A 24646-nucleotide genomic window follows, 5' to 3' on the forward strand; every position below is an offset into this window, starting at 1 on the left:
GCACCGTATCTTACCCTAACTGACTCTTTCCTAGAACCAACAAATCTGTGGAACTCCTGGATAACTTGTGGGAAAATGACTTTGGGAGAAGAGAGGAGAGAAAACTAATGGGGAAGAAATGACACTCTTTGTTAATTGTATCCATGTGATTTATATCAATTAGTGTTAATTGTATTCAGGTGGTGGGTATCAATTGTGGACCTCCTTGTATCCATTTATAGGAGGGAGCTTATCTAGGAGGTGAACCATGTGTAAGGAGAATCTCTGAAATTAAAGGCTCGGAAGCAACTGAAGACTAGGCTCAAATATTCTTTCCTTTATCACCTGGCTATCTGACTTTTTACACACTTCATGCTGAAACTGTAATTCTAAAGTCTTGGTATGAAGTGGCACAAGAGGATCAAGTACTGTCACACTGAATGGGACACCAGATGAAATGCTTTGTGAACTTGGGTGGTGCAGGTAATACTAAAATGACTTGTTGTTTGCGCTTGTACCATGCTCGGTATTCAGAAGCTAATTCAGCAGTGTGTGTAGACAACTGCTCTCGAGTGAAGGGGGCAAGCAACAACTGGCTACAGGCAAGGTGAGCAAATCCTTGGTAACACTAAGACTCAAGAGTGGGGCTTAGGAACAGCAAATAAAATAGAAGAGACTATTGAAGCGCACTCACCTGGTCACATGACGCACAGCGTGGTTTAAAGAGGTCAGCGTGGTGTCGACCGCAGTATATGTTGCCATCCTGGTAAAAGTAAATGAGGTCCACCAGTAGTTCCTGACAGGTGATGCATCCAAAGCAGTAAGGATGCCAACACGTGCGGTTCCCAGCTCTCTGAGCAAAGACGGCAACATCGCCTCCGTTTATCTTCCCACCACACTGAAAATGCATGAAAAGATGGTTGGGAATAGATCTTCCATGAGGCCCCTTTTACACTATTATTGTTTCTTTGCCTACAGGGACAGGAAGGCAATTTCTGTTCATCAATTTTGCGGCCAGCTTCTGGACTGGACCCAACGTGCACCTAACCTACAAAATATAGGCTGCCATTTCATGTTCATTTTATAGGCTGCCATTTGTGAATCTAAATCATCAAAATAGAGCTGCTCCACAACATTCCTCCACTCCCTAGATAGCTTTACCTTTCTCTACACACCTTGATCTACGACATTTACACAGTTTTGAATCCGAAGGACTGATCTAAATTGTCAGAGGACTGAATAATGTGGAAAAACTGGAGATGACTGAGAGGGGATCTCATGGAGGTATATAAGTTGTAAATTGGGAATGTTGCTTAAAGTTAGACCATGACAGTCGGATAAGGGGACATAGGTTCAAATTGGGAAAAGGCAACTTTAGGTCTAACATCAAGAAATTCTTCACACAAAGGATGAAGACATGGAATGGACTTCCTGGTATGGGAGTGAGGCAAAAACCCTGCAATCATTTAAGAGACAATTAGATGCTGTTGGGGATGGGGGAAAGTAGAATTTTTGTTTTAGCTAGGTGAGCTAAATTGGACAGAAAGGCCTTCGTCATTTTGATTAATCTTGTGAATTGAGCATTGGAGGTGCAGAGCAGCTGCCGCACTGGCTGGCTCTTGCTTATTACATCTGTGCAGTCAAATTCAGAATCAGTCTGACCCTCTTGTTTCGAATTCTGTTTACTCCAAATGAACTCCAGCGTCAAACCACCTATGGCTGTGCCATGGTTGTACCTGCAACTGCTGCCCCAGGCCCACCCTCTCCCTCTCCCCCAATCCAACTCTCTGGAGGAGACATTCTTTAATGTAGCTGCACACACTAACCAGGGCATCATCTGTCAGTCTTAACACAGGTAGATAAGTATAAACAGTGGTGCGGATATACACTATGACATCAAGGCCTTGTGTAGGTTTCTGCCAGTGCTGTTAAGGGTACTCTTACGCTTTGGGGTCTTTTCTCCCCTTCTTACTCTGACTACCGCGGAAGTTCACTTCCTTATTTTTAGTGCTGCCTTTGCCGTTAGAGCAACATGATTTCGATACAAAGTCCAGTACATCAAATATATTCTATGCTTTTATTAGTTTATTTTGAAACAATATATTACGTCAGTATGTTTACATATACAATTTGTAATGGGACACCAGTTTAAATCCATTCTAACTAAGTTGCTTTAAGGTATGCTTCTGAGCATGCTCAGTTACATCACTAGACTAGTCTCCCCCACCTCTGACGAAAGGCCCACCCAGGCACCACAGGGTCCCGAAGGTTGGCAAGCCCAGGGTAGTTGGGGTCAATTCGATTGGTTGATACTGTTAGTAGGGCAGGAGGGATGCAAATACATATCTTACAATTGGAGAAACTCACAGCAAACATAATATAAAGGGATTAAAAACTAAATCCATTAGTTTTTAGACAGCTTCTTTTCTTTTATCTCTTTCCCTGGTCAAAGCAGTAGCCTCTGGCTTGTAATAACGGCCCCTGTTACACGACTTCCCTTCAGTTCTGCCCGTTGAGTGTGCACATTTCTCTGCACCTGAATTGAAGCTACAGGAGCAGTAAAGGCGGAAGGTAGGGAATAAATTCATCAATAAGGGCAATGCTCTGAAGCTTAGCGAACAGGAACAATTAAGCTGGAGACAGGAATTAGAACATATCCTACTCGGTAAAGGGATGACTAACTAGGCTGCTTTAAAGCATTAGTAGATGCAGGAGGTCATAGCAAATAGGCTAAAGCTGCCTGTTAGATCTGAACACAAGGATTACACTGTTTTGAAATCAAGCTAGTCCACTGATAGTGTGGGTTAGGGAGAAACTGCCTGCACTGTGCCATTTGTAAACAAACCCTCTTCTGTCTTTTACTCAATATGCAATTAATACTGCCTGTTTCAAGTCCACTTGCATGACTTGATCCCCTTTACTTTTGGCTTACCTTTTCACAAAGTGCTCCAGTGGCAGTTAAAGGAAACACTTGAACAATTCCTCGTCCCAGGGCTTCCCTCTTCCTCTGGCCGCTGAACAGACGCAACTCCCTCTTCTCCTCTTCACTCAGTGATTGGCAGTACTTCTCCTTCAGGAAAAAACAGTTAGATAGTCCGCTTCATTGCTTTATGTATTCTGGGAATCGCAGGGTGCAACTGAAACTTCAGCAAGGACGGTAGGGCCTTAAAATGAACCCCCAGTTAGTGTAGTACTTTTAAACTGCACAATGTATAGTGAAAAACAATGGCCGAGTTACAAAGTGAAGTGAATCTAATGGAGGAATTCTGGTGATCATAAAGCCATGCAATTGAATTACAGTTTATGCTTAAATTCTGGACAGTTACTGTTCATAATATATGTTGACAAGCAGTTATAGATTTTAGGCACTAGTTTGAGACAGAGCTAAGAGGGTGTTAATGTTGATTGCGATGGTTGACCTTAAAGGGACATAGGAACTATTCCGCCATTCAGTTAGAGCATGGCTGATCTGTACCTCAACCCCATTTATCTCTTGATACCTTTACCTAATAAAAATCACAGCCTTGAGAAGTTCTATTGACCCAGCATCCACAGTGTTTTGGGGGGAGAGAATTTCACATTTCCACTAACCTTTGTGTGAAAAAGTGCTTCCTGAAGGGCCTAGCTCTAATTTTAAGATTCTGTCCCATTGTTCTGCATTCCACAAGAGAGGGAATAGTTTCTCTGTATCTTCTCTACTGAATCCCTTTATCATTTTAAACATGACTAAACTCAAGGGAATACAACCCGTTTATGCAACCTGTCTTCATAATTTAACTCTTTAAGGCCTGGTATAATTCTGGTGAATCTGTGCTGTACCCCCTCCAAGGCCAATGTATCATTCCTGAGGTGCGGTGCCCAGAACTGAACACAGTGCTCCAGGTGGGGTCTGACCAAGGCTCTATACAACTGAAGCATCACTTTCCCCCCTTTGCATTCCAACCCTCTTGAGAGAAAGTGATTGTTTGCTAAGTAACTTTGCTGCAAAGTAATTAAATCTTTGACATACTGCTTGAAAAATCTAGCCTTTTAAGAAATATTTTAGGGGCTCTCCTGATGTCCCTGTGGGTAAAGTCAGTTTGGCTCAGTTGATAACAGGATCTAGGCTGATGCTTTGGGGACTTCTGCTTTGTTGGAGGTTGTATCTTTTGGCTAAGACGTTAAACCAATGTTTTCCTGCTTGTCCCAGTGGATAATATGGATGTTAATGATCCCATGGTACTATTTGAAGAAGAACAGACAGCTCTACCGTGACATTCCTCAATCAGCCAATACCATCAAAAACAGATTAATGGGTCATTCATCTCATTTTGCTGTTTGTAAGATCTTGCTGTGTACATAATAATGGTGACTTCAAAATTAATCTATTGGTTGTGAAGTGCTTTGAGACATCCCGCGGATGTGATAAGGCTTTATATAAATGTTACATTTCTTTAAAATTATGGGGCGGTACTGAGAAGAGTAAGGTCTGAGGATTGTCAGTGGTCTGTGCTGGTTTAGCTGATTTCAGTAGGTGGGCTCCTGCAATTGCCCGATGCATCCATGTTTGGGGACCGGGAAAATCAACAACAACAACGACGACAACAACTTGCAGATAGTAAAACGTCTCAAGGCACTTCACAGGAGCACAATCAGATGGAAAATTGACACTGAGCGACATAAGGAGATATTAATACAGGTGGGAGTCAAAGAGCAGGGTCTTAAAGGGCAAGAGAGAGGTGGAAATATGGAGAGGTTTAGGGAGGGAATTTCGGAGCATAGGGCCTAGGTGGCTGAAAGCACGGCCACCAATGGTGGGACGAAGGATGTGGCGGATGGACAAGAGGGCAGAGTTGGAGGAATGCAGAATTCTGAGAAGATTGTAGGGCTGGAGGGGGTTACAGAAATAGGGAGGAGCAAAATCAACCATGGTTTACTTTCCACCCTTGATCACTATTTACTGACAACTACTGGAAAGAGCATGGTATGTAGAGATATAGGGCTCGATTCTAGGAGGGAGGCGGGTTGGCAGCGGGGGGTCGACTGGGCGCATGGGTAACGTGCTCAGTGAATTCGGGGTGCTCTGCACGCGATCGCAGCCTAATTGAAACCACTTACCTTGGCTTCCGGATTTTTCACTGGAAAGCTGCGCAGCGGGCGGACTGCGCATGCGCAGCATAGGCTGTTAGCTGGAGGAGCCCTATTTAAAAGGGCAGTCCTCCACTGACTGATGCTGCAGAAAGGAGCCAAAATTGCAGCATGGAGTAGCCCAGGGGGAAGGCTGCTCCCAGGTTTAATGATGCCTCACTCCAGGTCCTACTGGATGGGGTGAGGAGGAGGGGGACAGAGATCTTCTCCCCGGCGCATGGGAGGAAGTGGCCTGCCACTGCCAACACGAAGGCCTGGCTCGAGGTGGCAGAGGAGGTCACCTGCACCACCAATATATCACGCACCTGCATACAGTGCAGGAGGTGCTTCAATGACCTAAGTAGGTCAGCCGAAGTGAGTACACTTACTCATTCCCCCTACACTCTGTCTGCCACATCACTGCCCCCACCCCACATCTCCTTCTGCACTGCCAACTCTACGCTATCACATCACTCCTCACACCCACTCAAAGCTCATCCTCATCTTACCTGCACTTACTCACCTCGCCAGTACTCATCCCGCCACTACCACTCAACCCAATCCTCATACAGTCTCATGGCTCTATCTCATACTCACCCTCTCATGCATCTCTTTCACGGTTAGCCTCACCCAACCTGCCACTACCTGTGCTGCAGCCACAGGGCATGCATCACATATGTGTAATAGGAAGCGTAAGGCAAACGTGTCGTGAGCATGAAGGGGATGCACAAGGGTGTTTGAGGATTTGTCATGGTTTTTACTGATATTTGATTTCTGATCAACTCACATTACATATATTGTTACCACGACTGCCACGTCTTTGCAAATCTTGTCTGGTTTGTGCAATAATGCGCTTTCCTGAGGATTACCATGAAGACCCACACCTGATGCCACCCATTGTGTCACTGCAGAGTGGGTGTAGGTGTATTTGCAGGGCTCTTTTGTGCAGACGACTGAGAAACATCGGCGATGTCCCCGGTGGCACCCTGGAAGGATGCGGAGGAGAAGTTGTTGAGGGCATTGGTGACTTTGACAGAGACAGGTAAGAAGATGGTGCTCAGGCCAGCCAGGAGCAGCTCGGCATGAAGGAGGCTGCAGATGTCCACGACTACATATCGAGTGACTCTGAGCCTCCGTGTGCACTGCTGCTCAGAGAGGTCCAGGAAGCTGAGCCTCGGTCTGTGGACCCTGTGGCGAGGCTAGTACCCTCTCCGACGCATCTCTCTCTGCGGTTGCCCTCCCTCCTGCTGTGCAGGTGGATGTGTCAAAGCACTGTGTTGTGGAGCTCCACGTGTCAGAGGTGGACGGCGTGGCCGGTGATGCAGTTCGTCCTCCGAGGAGGTCATGATTGCAGCTACGGCGGCCCCTATCCGGAAGATGTACATCTGAGGGGGTCCGCAAGGTAGGTAAATGTGTCTGGACACCGGGGTAAGTGTGCAAGTTGGTGAATTTTATTGTTAGGAGGAAGGTGGTGGAGGCCAAACTTTGTCCAAGGTGACAGAGTGGCCTCCTGCAATGAGTGAGGGTCTTCCCCCCCCCCCCCCCCACCTGTCAAATGGACCTTTGCAGCTGCCACAGGCTGATGGCTGCAACACGTCCATTTCAACTGGGAGCGTTTCCCCCAGTATGGGAAACAGTCCCAGTTGACTTAAAAATCCCACCTCTCCTAAAATATCAGGTTAATCAGGTCTGTAAATGACCTGAAGTACCTGGTTAATTACTTCAAGTGGCATCCCGCCGGCTTTAATTGCCGGCGGAAGTCCCGCATGTGGGGGCTGCGCGCGCATGTAAGTGCATCACTGGGGAACCCGGAAGTGGGCGGGTTGGAGCTGGGCTCCGGACCCGCCCCGCGAATCCCCGATTTTCGGAGCCCCCCTGCCACGAACGCACCCGCTCGGGGGTGCGAAAATCAAGCCCAATGTGTTCTCCAGCACCATGCCCAAATGGCTATTATCATGTGTGAGCCTTCACAGGGATTGTCAGCAGGCTATTTCGACTGTGGATTGGGGCGGGGGGCAGAATTATACCCAAGCCCAAGTTCCATACGTGCGTACTTCCAGAAGATCACTGCAGATTTTCCATCCACCAACCCATTATCACACATTTATAGGTTTCGCACAAAGCATGCATCCATTACATTTCAAAGTGCAAAGCTTTATAAAAAGAGGTAATAGTCTCTTCATGTAGCCACTTAATGCTGGTTTCTTCTGAGCTGGAGCCAGGAATTCGCAACACCTGGCAATGTGCAAACTTCAATCAACAACAGCAGTTAACCTCTAATAACAACAACTTGCATTTATATAGCGTCTTTATTGTAGTAAAATGTCCCAAGATGTTTCACAGGAGCGATTATCAAACAAAATTTGTCACCGAGCCACATGAGATATTCGGACAGATAACCAAATTGACTTCAGAATGTACCTATTTACAGCCGTTAGATTTTGTGGCCTTAAAGGGACAGTCTACGTGTTAGCAGCAGAATAATATGCTGCACATGACATGGTATAATAGTCTTGTCCTTATACAAGTGTATCATCTAGCTAACTATGGGCAATGCTTTTAAATAAAATTAGATAACCATCCGTGAACAAATGCTGTGCAATTAAAATAATGAGGAAAATATTGCAGTCTCAGCTTGAATCAGGAAGTTAACAATCAGCAATCGCTAATTTATGCCATGTGTCCCGTGACAACAGGCACTTGCATTTCTATAGGGCTCTTCCCATGCAGGGAGATATTTAGGAGCACTTTACAATAAGGAGGAATGGGAGGGGAATGAAGAGACTAGGAATAGGGAACCAATGGCAGGGTTGAAGGGGAGAATTTTGAGTGTGTTTTTGAAAGCAGGCAGAGGGAACTGGACAGCGAATTCCAGAGAGTAGCAGCATAGTGGCTGAGTAAGAGGTTGTGATGGTGGAGTGAAGCGGAGTGGATGAGAGGAGAGAAGAGTAGAGTGCAATCAGAGGTGTAAGACAGGTGCAGCACTGAGAAAAATAGACCAACTGGGTACAGGGAGCCAATAGAGTTGGAGTGGATAAAGTAATGGGATTCAAGTGTAGTACTTAGTGCTGGTGAGAACATGGGCTGTGCCATTTTGAATGAGTTGAAGCTTGTGAATGGGGCCCAGAAGGAACCCATGATCCATTGGCCTGCAGCTTCTACCACCTGAAAATTTGGTCTGCGTTCCTCAGTGCTGTCACCTGCCATGCCATGCCATGCCATCCACCACCTCCCACCCGAAAGAACAAGACCAGAGAGAAAAAGTGGTAAAGAACACACAGAGGATAGAAAAGGAGTGGAAAGCATAAAAGGAAATGCATTGTCATGGCCTGGTCTCAATGTTCTTGCTCTGATCCTGTTTAAAACCCATTCCAAGTCATGAGGTATTTCTAGATTTTGTACAACCCATGCAGGTTTACCTATGGCTTCTCTCTGTGAAATAATGCTGAACTGTAGGCAGCCCGCGCCCACTTGGAACTTGGTTAAAATTACCCAAACAAATTTCACTTAGGGCCCTTCTTGGTATCCGAGAGAAGGGACTCATCATTGTCTTGGTATGTGCTGGAGTCAAAAATGGGCCCCAGCTCGACAGAGAAGTGTACTTATCTATTGTATCACCCAGTCCCTTTTAACAATGAAAAAAATATTATTTTCATTTTGGTGAGGAATCGTTTCTTTCCAGTAAATGGTTTATGGATATTTTCTACCAATATAGTTCTTAACAGAGCCTCCGTGAATGGAATACTTTACTGAAATAGATTGATAATTGTTCTTTGTACATTTACAAAGGATTTAACTGCCTACTACATTGTACAAACCAATTTAAGTGTGCGAGAAATTGCTGTAATAAGCATAGTTGAAGACCCATTAGCAAAATGGTAATCTGGTTTCAAAACTGCAGATTCCCACTGTTTCATTAATGGGTTGTTAAATGTGGAGAAAGATGAATATGCTTTGTTTATTGGTGTGAGGAAGTTTGGATCTAAAACATTTCTTCTTCCACAAATGAGACCAACTGCACAACTTAGAAGCACAAAGTTGTGGGTAACAGTAAGAAAGAAAAACTGTGAATGCTGGAAACACACAGCAGCTCTGACAGCACCTGGAAAGAAAAAACTCTGAGGGAATCTGATGAAAGCTTTCTGTCCAAAAACTGTGTTTTTTCTCTTTGAGGCTGGAGGTCCTGCTGTATATTTCCAGAATTTACTGTTTTATTTCAAAGTCATAAGCTAATTTAATCGGCCACACAAGTGGAAGAAAGGCTCATTAAACATTTTGACATATTTATACATTAAATTATTGGTTTAATTTAAACTTGGTTGTGGTTTTAAACCAAGATGAAGGAGAGGTGATCTTCGAGATATGCAGGAGAGTGAATGGTATAGAAAAAGTTGATCTGGAGCATTACTTCAAATTAAACTGTGACAGTAGGACAAGGAGGCACAGGTTTAAACTAATAAAAGGTAAATTTAGGACTGATGTCAGGAAGTTGTTCACACAAAGAGTGATCAACATGTGGAACGGTTATTTGGCTGGAGTAGTGGAAGCAAAAGCTCTGGCATCATTTAAGAAAGCTGGATATTGAGATGGGAAGACTGTAGGGTGTGTCTGGATGGATGGGTTAAGATGGCCAAATATACAGCGCCTTTCACATCCTCAGGACGTCCCAAAGTGCTTTACTGCCAATAAAGTATTTTTGACGTGTAGTCACTGTTGTACTGTAGGAAATGCGACAGTCAATTTGCACACAGCAAGCTCCCACAATGAGAAATGACCAGATAACGTGTTTTTTAGTGATGTTAGTTGAGGGATAAATATTGGCCAGGACACTGGGGAAAACACCCCTGCTCTTTTTTGAATAATACCATGGGATCTTTTATGTCCACCCAGAAGGCAGACGGAGCCTCGGATGAATGTTTCATCCAAAAGATGGCATCTCCGACAATGCAGCATTCCCTCAGTACTGTACTGAAGTATTAGCCTGGATTATACACTCAAGTCACTGGAGTGGGGCTTGAACCCGTGACCTCTAACTCAGAGGCAAGAGAGTGCTGCCACTGAGTCAAGAATGACATTTTGCACCTTGTTAGTGCTACAGTGCTCAATGCCAGGCAGTAGTGGGCACAGATTCTTCACACAGTGATTTCCTGACCTTGGATATATTCTCAGGATGACAAGATACTTTTGGATGAGGAATGGCAAAAAAAAAAGTTGCATTGGTAAATGCTGTAATCTAAATTAGATGTGGACCTTGAAGGGGAACAAATAAGTTTATGATACATTCTTATACACCCATCTACATACGTGATTAATCCCTTAGAGGATAAATTCCGAGCAGTTTATGACTGAATCGTACTTACATCATTATCATGGGGTGGGAGCTGGTATAGGAGCTGTTTAATACGGAACTTCTCTCCAATGCTGTTGACATATGGGATGTTTTCTTCTGGTAGACAGCGGAAATATTGGTGCACCTGTGTGTTTAAAGCCATCACCATTACTCCTTGAGATAGAAAATGTATTAAAAAAAGGGGGCGTGGGAGATCATCAATGACAGGAGACGAGAAGAGTTAGGAAAAAAACAATATTTGGTTTTACATCTGGCGTCCAGGTTCTGTAATAGATTCCAGCTGCCCAGAGTGCAATATTATTCCAGTCATAACATTATTTAAAGTTAAATGGAGCCTCTGCGGTTGACCTATAATGCACCATTGAACAATGTAGTTACACTACGTGCACCATTGTGCAATTTATTATAGTGTGCACAAAGTGAAAATCCACATAACCAATCCTGTATCTGGATCAGAATAAAGATACAGGATTACTTCCAGCAACACACAGTCGAGGAGTGTATCAAGGTTATTATAAAATGACATCCAGAGCTGTTTCAGTACTGAGGGTGTAATTAAACTGGTGTGAGTTGTTCAGTAAAGTTCAGAGTAGTACAGTGATTTGACTCTAACTGCTTCATGCTACAATGTAATTAAGAGCTTCCTATTTTGCTTTACTCATTCTTGGGATGTGGGCATTGCTGGCAAGGCCGACATTTATTGCCCATCCTTAGTTGCCCTGAGAAGATGGTGGTGGGCTGCCTTCTTGAACTGCTGCAGTCCGTGTACTGATGGTGCTTCCATAACGTTGTTAGGTAGTGAGCTGACCCAGTGACGATGAAGTGAAGTTTGTAATAACAGGGCTTTTCTTCTTTTCTGTCACATACTAATTTCAAAGTTTCTAAGGATGAGCGGCTTGGAATCTGTCATCTAAAGCCACCTAAATTTGGGAAGATCAATGGGAGCTGGGTCTGGAGTTGGGCAGTGTGTTGGACCAGGGTCGGGGTTGGGCAGTGTGTTGGACCAGGGTCGGGGTTGGGCAGTGTGTTGGGCCAGGGTCGGGGTTGGGCAGTGTGTTGGACCAGGGTCGGGGTTGGGCAGTGTATTGGGCCAGGGTCGGGGTTGGGCAGTGTGTTGGGCCAGGGTCGGGGTTGGGCAGTGTGTTGGGCCAGGGTCGGGGTTGGGCAGTGTGTTGGGTCAGGGTCGGGGTTGGGCAGTGTGTTGGGCCAGGGTCGGGGTTGGGCAGTGTGTTGGGCCAGGGTCGGGGTTGGGCAGTGTGTTGGACCAGGGTTAAGGTTGGGCAGTGTGTTGGGCCAGGGTCGGGGTTGGGCAGTGTGTTGGACCAGGGTTAAGGTTGGGCAGTGTGTTGGACCAGGGTCGGGGTTGGGCAGTGTGTTGGACCAGGGTCGGGGTTGGGCAGTGTGTTGGACCAGGGTCGGGGTTGGGCAGTGTGTTGGACCAGGGTCGGGGTTGGGCAGTGTGTTGGACCTGGGTCAGGGTTGGGCAGTGTGTTGGGTCAGGGTTAAGGTTGGGCAGTGTGTTGGGTCAGGGTTAAGGTTGGGCAGTGTGTTGGACCAGGGTCGGGGTTGGGCAGTGTGTTGGACCAGGGTCGGGGTTGGGCAGTGTGTTGGACCTGGGTCAGGGTTGGGCAGTGTGTTGGGTCAGGGTTAAGGTTGGGCAGTGTGTTGGGTCAGGGTTAAGGTTGGGCAGTGTGATGGGCCAGGGTTAAAGTTGGGTTTGGGCAGCGTGTTGGGCCAGGGTTGGGCTTGGGGGAGTGTGTGGTGCTGGAGTTGGAGAAGATTAATGGGGTCAGGATCCAGTTTGGGTCAATATGTTGGGGCAAGGATCCCGCTTGTGTTTATTTTGAAGCAGTGGAATTCTCCATTTAACACAAGTTCTGCCTGGCTATAATGCCTTTGCTGAGATTAGCTAATGCGGCATAGATTAGGGATCAAACCTGAAACCTCAGTCTGTGTTGATCAGCAACACACTAGGCAGTGCATTTTTAAAAAATGTACACTCGGGATGTGGGTGTCACTGGCAAGGCCAGCATTTATTGTCCACCTCGTTGCCCTTGAGAAGGTGGAGATGAGCCTTGTTCTTGAATTACTGCAGCCATGTGGTGAAGGTACTCCCACAATGCTGTAAGGAATGGTGATATATGTCTGAGTCGAGATGATGTGTGACTTGGAGGGGACCTTGGAGGTGGTGGTATTCCCATGAGGTCGCAGGTTTTGGGGGGTGCTGTCGAAGAAGCCTTGGCGAGTTGCTGTAGTGCATCCTATACGTAGTACACACTGCAGCTGCTGTGCGTTGGTGATGGAGTGGATGTTTAATGTGGTGGATGGGCTGCCAATCAAGCGGACTGCTTTGTCCTGGATGGTGTCAAGTTTCTTGATTGTCGTTGCAGCTGTCCCCATCCAGGCAAGTGGAGAGTATTCCATCACACTCCTGACTTGTGCCTTCCAGGTGGTGAAGAGGCTTTGGGGAGTCAAGAGGTGAGTCACCGCCGCAGAATACCCAACCTCTGACCTGCTCTAGCAGCAACAGCATTTATGTGGCTGGTCCAGTTGAGTTTCTGGTCAATGGAAACCCCCAGGATATTGATGATGGAGGATTTGACGATGGTAGTGCTGTTGGATGTCAAGGGGAGATGGTTGGACTCTCTCTTGTTGGAAATGGTCATTGCCTGGCACTTGTATGGCGTGAATGTTACTTGTCACTTATCACTATGATTTTTCTAATGGGGAGTTAATAATTACTCCGTAGAGTACTCTGTATAATCACACTTTAAAGAGGAAAATTAATGAGGAAACACGCAAAAAGCAAACCAAATAAATCTCTAGTAACTAGCCATGACTACAGACTCCTAAATCTGTGGTTGTTTTTTGTATCTACAGTCTACTCTTCTTAATTCAAAGTCGATTCATTTGAAATATCTGTTGAAATTGGACAAAAAAACGCCATCTGTGCTGTTTCATTAAAATTGCCTTGTTCTAAACTACTAGATCATTTCAATTTTCTTGGAGCAAAAATCGATTTTGAATTAACAGGAGTAGATGGAACTTATTTCCTTAGGTAACTTGTACGTAAGTTCTACTGACCTGCTCGGGTTTGAGTCCCGGGGGAACCCATGCATACTCTTCCAGAGCACAGCCAGAGTCGTTGTCTGATGGTGCATTTTGTTGGAAGTCAAATGTCATCTTGCTGGCAACCTTCTTATTCTCTGAAGACCTGGTGTCTAGCACAGACATCTTCAGGGTCTTTGTTCTGTAGGATATCAACCTGAAAGCAGATGAAAGAGTAAATCAGATATACTATATATAGTTTCTAGATAAAGTTCAAAATATGAGATACAAAGAAAAACAGATTTATTACAGTAAAGTCTTTTTTGACAACATTGTGTTTCATACAAAGCATAAGCATGGGGCATGTTACAAAAAGGCATTTTTTTTGAGCTAGGAGAAGACTACTTAACTCAAATGTGTTTGTGTGCACACGGATGCTGGGTGGCGACAGGATCTGGCCTAGTTGTGATAACCCTCTTCTTCCTCCCCCACCCCCCACCCCGTCCCCTCCAAGTGTTTGACCAGCTTTCCAATATTCACTGTAAAGTCTCACATATAAATAATGGCACTTGGACAAGGTACCGGATGGAGAACCATATCCTCATTGAGGGAGTCCAAGCCTTCAGAGGAGGAAAGGAAAGAAAAAAAAATCATAGATGCAGGTCACAAGCTGTCAGATTACTTTCTACTAGAGCTGTTGCATCGCTGCTGTAAAGCCAGACGAAGTGAGGGAGGAGTGATTTGGGTGATTTTCCCTCCAATTTTCTCTGCTTCATTATGGGGAAACACTCGGGCTCCACTTGGTGCCATTTTCCTAACAGAACGGCTAAGTTAGTGCATGGAATTGTGTCTTACCATTATATGGCGCAACTCTGCCACTCCTTCACATTCTGGCGCCAACACCGATAGTTTTGACATACAGATAATTGTAAATGCATTATGATTTTGATAGAAATACTGACTAGAGGAAATTTTCATGATTGCATTTATGGCGTCGCTACGCACAGCAACCAGACCCATTCTTCTCTCCCAGTGCTAGCACTGAACAGTGGAGCAGCCTCATAACTGAATATGAGGAAAGACTGGAGAGCGGAGAAACTTTGACTGCTCATCTTTGAAAGGAAACCACTGAGGGGGATCATATATTTGAAGCACCACTTCGACGTATGCTGTGAAAGTAGGACAAGGTGGAACAGGTTCAAACAGGCAAATTTAGGGTTGATGTCAGGAAGCTCTTCATCCAAGAAATGATTTAGTGCTTGGTGTGGACTTCTGGTGCAGGCACAAGCCGTGGAAATATTTAAGAGATAGTCGGATGCTGCGACAGGGGACCGAAGGTTTTTCTAGATGGAAGAATTAAGATGTCCTTCATCTGTATTTATCTTGTGATTTTGTGAGTGCTTCTCAGTGCTACCACTGTGACCCGTTGAATAGGATATTGTCAGGTGTTTGTCCCAGGTGGCCAAAGAACCAAATACGGCATTGTTTTCTTCTCCGAGCACTATCACTGGATTTTTTTTCTCCTGCCGGGTTAGAGTGAAAAACTACCCGTGCATGATAAACATGCTACAAAAACTACTCCCAACAATCCTGACACATAGTCACAGAAACACAGACGTCAAGAACAATGACTGCACAAGGAGCCTTTAGAAGTTAATTAAAAGGGGACGATGTCTCCAAAACTACTGAACGTTTAAACGATCACTGCAGGCAAAATCATCATCCACAAAAGTTGGTTTAAAACGTTCACAGCAACACACATTCCATGACTATGGCAATAAAGCTTTCAGCTGTGTGACAAGGAAACTGCACTCATTGTAGAAAAACAGGTCAATAAAAGGTCCAGGTTGGAAGAACTCAAAACAAGGCCTGTTATTTGCAACGGTGAAACATACTTTTTTTTATTCATTCATGGGATGTGGGCGTGGCTGGCGAGGCCGGCATTTATTGCCCATCCCTAATTGCCCTTGAGAAGGTGGTGGTGAGCCGCCTTCTTGAACCGCTGCAGTCCGTGCAGTGAAGGCTCTCCCACAGTGCTGTGACTTTTTTGAGCGAGATTTTACAACTGAGTGGCTTGCTAGGCCATTTCAGAGGACAATTAAGAATCAACCACATTGCTGTGGGTCTGGCGTCACATATAGGCCAGACTGGGTAAGGGCGGCAGGTTTCGTTCCCTAAAGGACATTAGTGAACCAGATGGGTTTTTACGACAATCCGGTAGTTTCATGACCACCATTACTGATACTAGTATTTTAATTCCAGATTTTATTTAGTTAATTGAATTTAAATTCCCCAGCTGCCGTGGCAGGATTTGAACTCATGACTCCGGATTACTAGTCCAGTAACATAACCACTATGCTACCGTACCCTGAACTGCAGTTTACCACAGATGATTTTTTTTTAAAGCCTTTTCACCAAACATGTCAGTTTGTATATTTAAAGAGAAATAGATACTGGATGATCGTATATTCAGCAAGTTAAAGGTTGCCTGTCAATCACAGTGACATCACATAGGCCCCATGAAACAAGTAGTAATTAGCCAAGATGTATGTCTGGGGAAGGGGCACGGGGCTAAGTCATGGGCTGACAGCACCTTTATTGACTTTGGTTCATTGAGACTTGAACAGGATGATAGCAGCAATTTAGAATGCTCCACTAGATGTGGGTATAAAGTGGTGTTCATAGTTTTACCGTCACTGCTACTTTATTGCTGAAATTAGCAAACAGAGGAACATGTAGGCTTTGGTGTTTTCATTATAAAATATTTGCATCTGGGAGGGGGGGAAACATCACCAAAAGAGTGCACAGACTGAATGATACCTTTGGTATCGTCAGATACCGTGCTGCTTTTTAAAAGAAAATCCCTCCACACATCCTGCCCTCCCCCCCCCCCCCCCCCTAATTTTCTCTCCCTGCTCGCTCCACTCCTGAAGGTGCTCGATCACGTTAAGGTGAGATTCCATGGCTGCCAGCAACATTTCAGTACCCCACCTTAAGTGGCCATTCTTCACGTGTGTGCTTTGACATTGCGTGTCAGCAAGCTATTCACAGCGGCCCCACTGTACACGCACACATGCAGATATGCACACATGCAGACACATAGACACATGCACATGCAGACACGCATGCGCAGACACATGCACACTCATTATTTCAGTCAGTCACTTAGTGACTGAGAGCAGAATCGTTAGTGGATTTTTTTTTCCCTCTGATTGTAGCAGCTCTAAAGTCACATCTAGGGATGGAACCTTCGACCTTCCTGATCTGTATGGCTCAGTACCCACGCTGAACACTGCTGTTACCTATTACTATTAGGGGAGCCTGGTGCTTTAAATAAATGGATATGCTGCATGTGTCCATTCAGGAATGAAATCTGCAATTTATAATATTTCTTCCTGTTGCCTGTTAATGATTTATAATAGTCATTTTCTGACAGAGGAAATCTTTATCTGTCATGTTAACTTATGAAAGAATAGCTCAGCCTTTTCTTATCACAGTGCGCTTGATAGGTTGCAAAATAGAAAGAGGTATACCAATACTTCCATTTAAATTTCTCAGTAACCTTTTCTTTTTTACTTTCCCCCTCCTTCCCCAGTCCAGTAACAGAACCATTATCATTATAGATCTACGAAGTGCTGTGGGAATTAGAACAAATTAGATCTTTGGCCTGATCCCAATTGCACCCAGCTATCATCTTATTCCCATTGAAGGCAGCTGTGTGTTGATTAGAATTAGACCCCAAGGCCTCAGAGTGAACCTTCACCACTGACCATTCAGTTTTCCAGTATGGGTCCAATAGCAGAACATATAAACCATTTTGATATTCCTTCAGGTTCCGGGAGCCTGATGTTTGTGAGCCAGCTCCTGGTGTTTATGCTGTTAAATCTGGTAACAGATGAGTTTTACGTTTGCCTACAGAAGACAGATTTTAACATCATATATGTCAGGAGCCAGCCCATGGCTGCTGGACTCCCTGAACCCAAAATAAGAAGACCATCAATGTTAAAGGCCCTATAAAGACTGGTATAGGAACACAGACCAGTTTGGGGATAAAGTAGAGAGGTCTGTTACTTTGAGAGAGTTGTGTAAACGTATAGTTTCTGATTACAAAGTGTTTACATGACACTCTGGAAAACAGACAAAAAAATGAAAGCTTTAACAGGCACCATCATTCCACTGAGGTCAGTATCTGACAGCTGCTGGGGTATTCAGTCCACACTCACTGATGTGCATAATTGGGGTTTCGACAAAGTGCAGAACAGAATATATAGAATGGAAAATAATTAACCCTGCGAGTTTTAAATTACAGCGATGGTCTCATCATCGGGACCAGTTTTAAAAATCAAACTGCCACAAAGAGTTATAAGTAAATCTAATATCCTTTGGTTGGTTCTGTCAACTTACTTATTATTTTTTATTTAAACAGTGCTGGCTGATGGGCTGAAAAGTTACTGAGTTTGCTAGAGCAAGGAAGCTAAACTAACATACACAGTCGATGCTGAAGTACCTTTAGGTGAATGACTATCTCTACTGCCATTAATTCCCTGCCAGTGACTCGTTCAAGCAAGTAAGGTCCCCTCCTTCCTGATGATATCAGGGTTCACTGTTTTAATGAAAGTATCTAAAAAATAACAAATGGATAGAACAAAACAAATGGGATGTTAATGTAGCTCACAATTATTGTCAATCAAAAAGGTAATTTTTCCCTCCAACTTCCTTCCCTGCTTCCTCTCCTGAAGGTCCTAACTCAGACTGGCCATTTAATGGACAGAATACCCCAGTTTGGGAGTGCCTGATCTCACGGGAAGCACTCTCGACAAGGGCATTTCAGGGCTGGAAGCACCAAAGCAGAAAATCTCCCCATGGTTCCACAGCAGCCCTCTGGTGCCTTGCATGCTTCATGTGTCAGTCAAGACAGGTCAATCAACAATGGGGTGGGGGGGAGGGAGGGCAGCACAGTGACCCAACATCCATATGGGTATGATGCTGAGGTCAGCTGACTCACCACAGACTGGGGATTGACCCTTTGGCATGTGTGCGAGGGCCAGTTCCACTTTAGGATTTACCTAGAGTCATTGCAAAAACTTGTTTTTTTATGTCCATTTCAAAGGTGCATTTACAATCTGAGTCCTGTGAAATTTATGGTATACTCTATGTAATTTCTCCCCATAAATTCAGTGAAGAACTTTATATTAATTATTCTCTTGTTAAAGGGATAGGACGTCCTTTGTCTGTACACATTACAGCAGAGTAAGCATTCAAGGCCGGACCGGAGCAATTTAATAATTCCATCGGCTGCCCTCTGGTACCTTGTCCAAGTGTTCATTCCTCATGCGTGAGTCTAGCCAGCGAGTGAAGGCAGGCTGTTCGACTGTGGGGCGGGGGGGTCTACGGAGAGGGGTAATGGGTATTATAGTTGAGCCTGATCCTGTTCTCACCTGGGATTGAGGCCAGTATAGCATCTGATTTCTAAGATGAGCTAACTCAGTGCCAACTGAGAATTAAACCTGGTTAGCTTCCTAGTCTATATGATTCAGTACAGTAGCACACCAACTGACGCATTTGCACAGTAAATAATTTGGGGCTATGTGTGTTGACCATTTTGACTGGTCCCTTAGTTATGTTTGAAACTGTTGCCCGGAATAATATTGTTGACTTCAGAATAATTCTGGCATATGCTTGCTTATCACCTTTTTTGTCCTCAATTTTCTCCCTTCCTCTCCTGATAATGATGACTCTTGCTAGGGTGCAATTCCACCGGTTCCAACACCCCGCCCCGTCTTCAAATGTGATCCTGAGCCATTAGTGTTGGCAGGATCTTCAATCAGAAGGAATCACCAGATTTACGCACACATTTGCTTTCCATCGGGATGACTGGAAAGCAATCAGAAGCAACTTTTCCTCTCCGAGTTCCCTATCCGAAGTCCATTGTAGTGCCTTGACTTACATCAGCTAAACCCAACACAGATCATAGCTGGGGCCCTCCTGATCTGTATGGCCCAGTACCACACCACGAAGCGCATTTACTTACTGAGCCAGTGGAAACCTAGATTTCCCCCAACCCTCTCAAAAAAAAATAGTTAACCTTTCAGGTTTGATGGCATTAAGATATTTTAAACATTTTCACAATACCTCCTTTGAGGAGAAGATGTCCCAAAAAGCAGGGAAAGAGAGAAAAGAGGAAAAATGAAAGAAAATTCTGATCTTCCTGTAGTATTTCTCAATGACCTTTTCCTTGTCTAGAAAACCTTGGCACCACCCCCTGTAGAGGAGGAATGTGATCACCACAGTCTACGCTAAACTGGTTGGTGGAAAATAGGTGTGAATGACGTAAGCTAACTCACCTGGTTCAGAATGGGGATGGCTTCCCTCAAGGGGATGGGAATTCTGTCTCTGTTTGGCACTTCCACAAACAGCTGTGCCTCAGAGTGACATCTTAACCATGTTGGGAATCCCAGGCACGAGCCTGAGTCTTGCCTCCCTGTGACAGAGCGCATTAGAGCAGTAATGCCTTGTGCTGCTTCACTCTAACCTGTTTCTTGAAGTACTTATTAAAGAGTGAACATTAGTAAACCAGATAAATCTGTCACCTGTCCTATTTATATTTACAATAGTAAAATAGTGAAAATGAACGCACAGTGAGTACCTTTAGTAATTGCAAAATTGGAGCTTGTATATTGGGGGCGCACATTTGGTTCAGTGGTAGCAGTTTCACCTCTGACTCACTGCAGGACTTGAGCGTGTAATTTAGGCCGCAGTACTGAGGTGCAACTTTTCGGATGAGATGTTAAACCAAGGCTCTGTCTGCATGCAAAAGGTCCCATGGCACTTTTCGAAGAGGAGCAGGGAAGATCTCCGAGTGTCCTGGCCAACTTTTATCCCTCAATCAACATCTCCAAAAAGCACAAATTAACTGGTCTATCTCATTGCTGTTTGAGGGACTGTAAAATACCTCGAGATGTCTTGAGGATGTGAAAGGCGTTATATAAATGCAAGTTTGTTCTTTCTTTTGCAACAGCTTCAACAATGCAAAGTCTCTTAAGGTACTTCACACGAAGGGATTGGGGTTGGGGGGTGGTGAATTCAGACACTGTACAGGAACTGGACAAAGAGTTTGAGAAGCTTATTGAAGGTGGGGTGGGTTTTCAGGAAGCTTTTGAAGGCGGAGAAAAGCAGAGGGATAATATTGGAAAACAAATACTCCAAGACGAAAAATCTGGATGGCCAACAGATGCAACAAGAACCTACTGTGGTGTCCGTCATGGTTGACCTTTAAAGGAGGCTATTGTAGCAGAGTTTCTATCCCTTGCCAAGTCCAAAACCAGGTCTGGGCATACAATAGGAGCAGATCAGGGTGGGCTCTGGGCTGGAATTCTGAGGTTTGCTTTGCCAATGATGAACATTCGTTGAAAGTTTTACTGAATTTAAAAATAAACCAAAACATTGGACTTTTATTTTATTTTTTAAAAAAGATTTTGGAGGCTAGGAAATTTCTAGACCGTCCATTCAAAGACTTAGTTCATGGCTGTTCTGTGAATTTAGTCAATCCAGAAACATAATGTAACAATGGCCCCTTTTAAACATCGTAAAGAAAATCTAAGCATAATGCACTAAAATAACAACTTTACTAAAATAACAACTTTGCTAAAACAAGCACAGCTTTTCACCTGAAGTTTAAAGGTTAATATTGTGAATGTAGATTTTGGCAGTAAACACAGCCCAGCCAGGTGAACAGAGACTGTATAACCGTGGAGTATGAACAGTCTATAAACCAAAAACATGCTGTAACACTGCAGGACTCCGGGTGTGATGTATACCTTGGAGTCTGTCGTCACAATCGGTTTTAATCGCCTACCTCCTAGCCTGAGTAGCTTCAGTTTAACGACTGTCTTTAGCACATTTCACTCTTAAAGCTTGCGAAAAGTCTACTTGCATAAAATAGAGGAGGGTTGAAGGTTTCAATTCAATCTGGGAGGGGAGGGGGGTTGGTGTCTGTTAAAATCCATAAACCAGTTGAACTTCACTCTTGCAGCTTCTGACCCCATTGAAACCCTTCTGATTTGAAGTACGCGTTTGAAACTCTCTGGCTGGTACTTCTAATAATCAATGAGCTGTTCACCTACATTCGAACGTCACTAGATTCTGAGCAGCGAAAGCAATCCTTACCTTTCTGATTTTATACAAGGTTCGACACAAGAAAGTATGAAATAGACTTCAAGCAACACTTGAAATTTACCTTCTTCCCACCTTGTTTTCTCGAGCTGCAGAATTCTTTAGTAGTGAAATGCTCTTATCCTCCCCGTTCACAGAGTGTGGCAGGAATGCCTTTTGGCATTCAAAGCACAGCAACTGTGGTAAGGCAATACCCACTTATCTCTTGCCTTCCATTCCAGTTCTTTGCGTGTGGAGACTGACTGCTTTGTGGTGTGTTTAGCACTGAGGAGATAGAACCACCCACTGTACAAGAAGTACAGGAACTGACTTGCTTGCCCTTAGCTAGGTTATTTTATATGCTAATAACTCTTCTCCCACTGCAATCGTTAACTAGAGAGCTCACTTTATCAACCTACTATCAAAACTTCATAATGTTCTTTGTCAACGGACTGCAATAAAGGCTGTTTGTACTTGAGGGCCCTGAACTGGCACCTTCCTCTCTCTAATGTAAGCAGTGAATTAATTGCATTGGGAAGCAAAGACCAATCGGAGAGCTTTGTTGTACTTTCATTAGCTGTCGAGAATTCAATGGCTTTTAAGCATCATGTTTGCTGTAATCAGGGAATATTGCAAAGTACTTTTCAGTTCATGTACAGAATGTTATTATGAGTAGGCTTAAGGGATTCGACACAAAGGCTGTCAGAATGTAAAGCTTTTGCTGGAACTAATCCATATTTAGGTTTGCAAAGTAGTGGGCACTGCAGATCTGAAGAGTAGAATCCGATCTGCTTTGTGCTGCTGCTGTCGTTTTACTCTGTGTAACAGTATCTTGTCACATTCCATGAATGAGTCATAAGCTCAGCCTTAAATACACTGGTTATGATTTGGTCAAGATTTACAGTCCCAGTGTGTAGTCTCTCTCTCTTGTTTAAGCTCCCACATGCATGAACAAATGAATTTTGTGTCAGTGCTAATTTAAAAATAAAAACTATAATAAATTAGCTGTGCAAATTCTAATCATCGATTTAGTCCCAGGGTAAAGTAACCTCATTTAAGGGGTTTGCTTTGTGCCGAGATCAGTTTGGAGGCAGGACAGTATAAACTCGGGTTGGATGTATTCCGAGAGGTTTCATCACATGACCTCTCACATCCAACCACCCCCAGCGCTCCCGCCATTAATCGGCCGACACGTCCATCCTCATGGCACTCTGCCTTCTCGCGCCAATAGGAAAGCGAACAGATGCTTCGTCACCCGATTGGATGATTCTTGACTGTCAGTCAAACAGCTAGTTTTCTCCTCCCACTTTTTTTAAACCCCTATGATTTTTCTCCTGGATTACTCACAGCAGGGAGATTAATCTATAATTCCTGGGGATCCAGGACAAACCGGGGAAGAGTTGGCAACCTCCGTGTTAGCTGTGTGTCCATTCTCCTTCCCTCCCCAATCAATAAGTACTTGCGCTATTCCCTTTGTAGGGACATACTGATGCAAGAGCATCTTTAGTGGATAGTATGGTCATTTGTGAAGGCAGAATGGAGATCAGCAGAAGGACTGCCCCTGAGAGAATCTCTAATGTAAACTGAGCTGGTCTTACTGGAGCCAGACTCAGGGACACTGGTCCTGGCATTGGCACTTAATATAAAATGAGGAATTGAACAGCACTTGTGGTAGTTTAATGGTTGTGTGGTACTGAACCATATAGACCAGAAAAGTCCCTGGAAAGCCATTCCAGCTCTGAGACTGTGTTCCTATGTGAATATGTACATGCTATAACACAACTCGTATTGATAGATCTCCTTGCCTATGTACAGTAGCATATTTGAAATTGATGCCTACCCTAGACAAACATGACGCCTACTCCAGTAGTATTGCAATTGTCATTCCCCATAGAATATTTGCTCATCTCAGTTTGCACTTGTATATATCCCAATAGATAACTACACCCTATTTAGAGTGTCAGCTGTGGCTCAGTTGGTATCACACTCACCTCTGAGTCATGAAGTTTGTGGGTTCAAGGCCCACTCCAAGGACTTCAGCACGTACACACTTTAGTGCAGTACTGAGGGAGCGTTGCACTGTTGGAGGTGCTGTCTTTCGGATGCAGACGTTGAACCATCTCATGTGGATGTAAAAGATCCCATGGCACTATTTCGAAGAAGAGCAGGCAAATTCTCCCCCCAGTGTCTTGGCCAATATTTATCGCTCAACCAACATCGCTAAAACAGATTATCTGGTCATTATCACATTGCTGTTTGTGGGAGCTTGCTGTGCACAAATTGGCTGCTGCATTTCCTACATTACAACAGTGACTACACTTCAAAAAGTACTTCATTGGCTGTAAAGCGCTTTGGAATGTCCTGAGGTCATGAAAGGCGCTATATAAATGCAAGTCTTTCATTTCTTTATAAATTCTAGTCCACTTCCCAACCAGATGTTTATTTGGCTCATTTTTGAAAGAGTTAATCAATTCTCTGGCTGCCTTAACTACTTTTGCTGGACCTCTCTTCTAATTTGTTTGGGCCTTGTTAATTTTAAACCTGTGTCCTCTAGTTCTTTGGCCCCAGCCTAAGCCAACTATCCTGCCTACGTCTGCATCTGCGTGTTAATGCCTCTCAACACTCTAGTCTATGTCCTGGTCTGTTCTACAACTGCCGTTGACCTATGAAATTGTCCTTGTAATGATAAAAGAGAAGATTTTCTTGGGTTTAACGCCCGATAAATGCTCACTATGCAAAGGAAATTTGGGGGTTAATCTTTTGCTCCCATTCTGCCTCTGAGTAGCACTGCCCCCGAATTTCTTGTATGGCTTCTACAGGTGGCTGCACCTGACTGATCTGAACAGGGTACGTCAATGGACATTTCATGGCAATGAATGGCAGAGAGCCGTGCCCACAGATTTCCTGTAATAGTGCCAGGTGCGGTTTGAGGGCATACTGTTGTCAGAAACACCATGCACGACTGTTTCCTGAGCTGCTAATTAGTCTTAAGGGACAGATTGTTATTGTTAA

General features: G+C 44.3%; 1 protein-coding gene across 2 annotated transcripts in view; it reads right to left on the reverse strand.

Annotated features, from left to right (window-relative positions):
• LOC137344534 (prickle-like protein 1) overlaps positions 1–24646 on the reverse strand; it is an 87758-nt gene that overhangs the window by 9400 nt on the left and 53712 nt on the right. For both annotated transcript variants that reach the window (XM_068007580.1, XM_068007579.1), the window contains 4 exons: positions 13520–13700; positions 10446–10559; positions 2912–3049; positions 674–877 (listed from right to left, as the gene is read on the reverse strand). In XM_068007580.1, the coding sequence (XP_067863681.1) occupies positions 674–877; positions 2912–3049; positions 10446–10559; positions 13520–13669 (606 nt within the window). In that variant the 5' untranslated portion in view covers positions 13670–13700. The remainder of the gene's footprint in view (positions 1–673; positions 878–2911; positions 3050–10445; positions 10560–13519; positions 13701–24646) is intronic.

Source organism: Heptranchias perlo, chromosome 27, assembly GCF_035084215.1.
Source record: "Heptranchias perlo isolate sHepPer1 chromosome 27, sHepPer1.hap1, whole genome shotgun sequence".
Lineage (NCBI taxonomy): Eukaryota > Metazoa > Chordata > Chondrichthyes > Hexanchiformes > Hexanchidae > Heptranchias > Heptranchias perlo.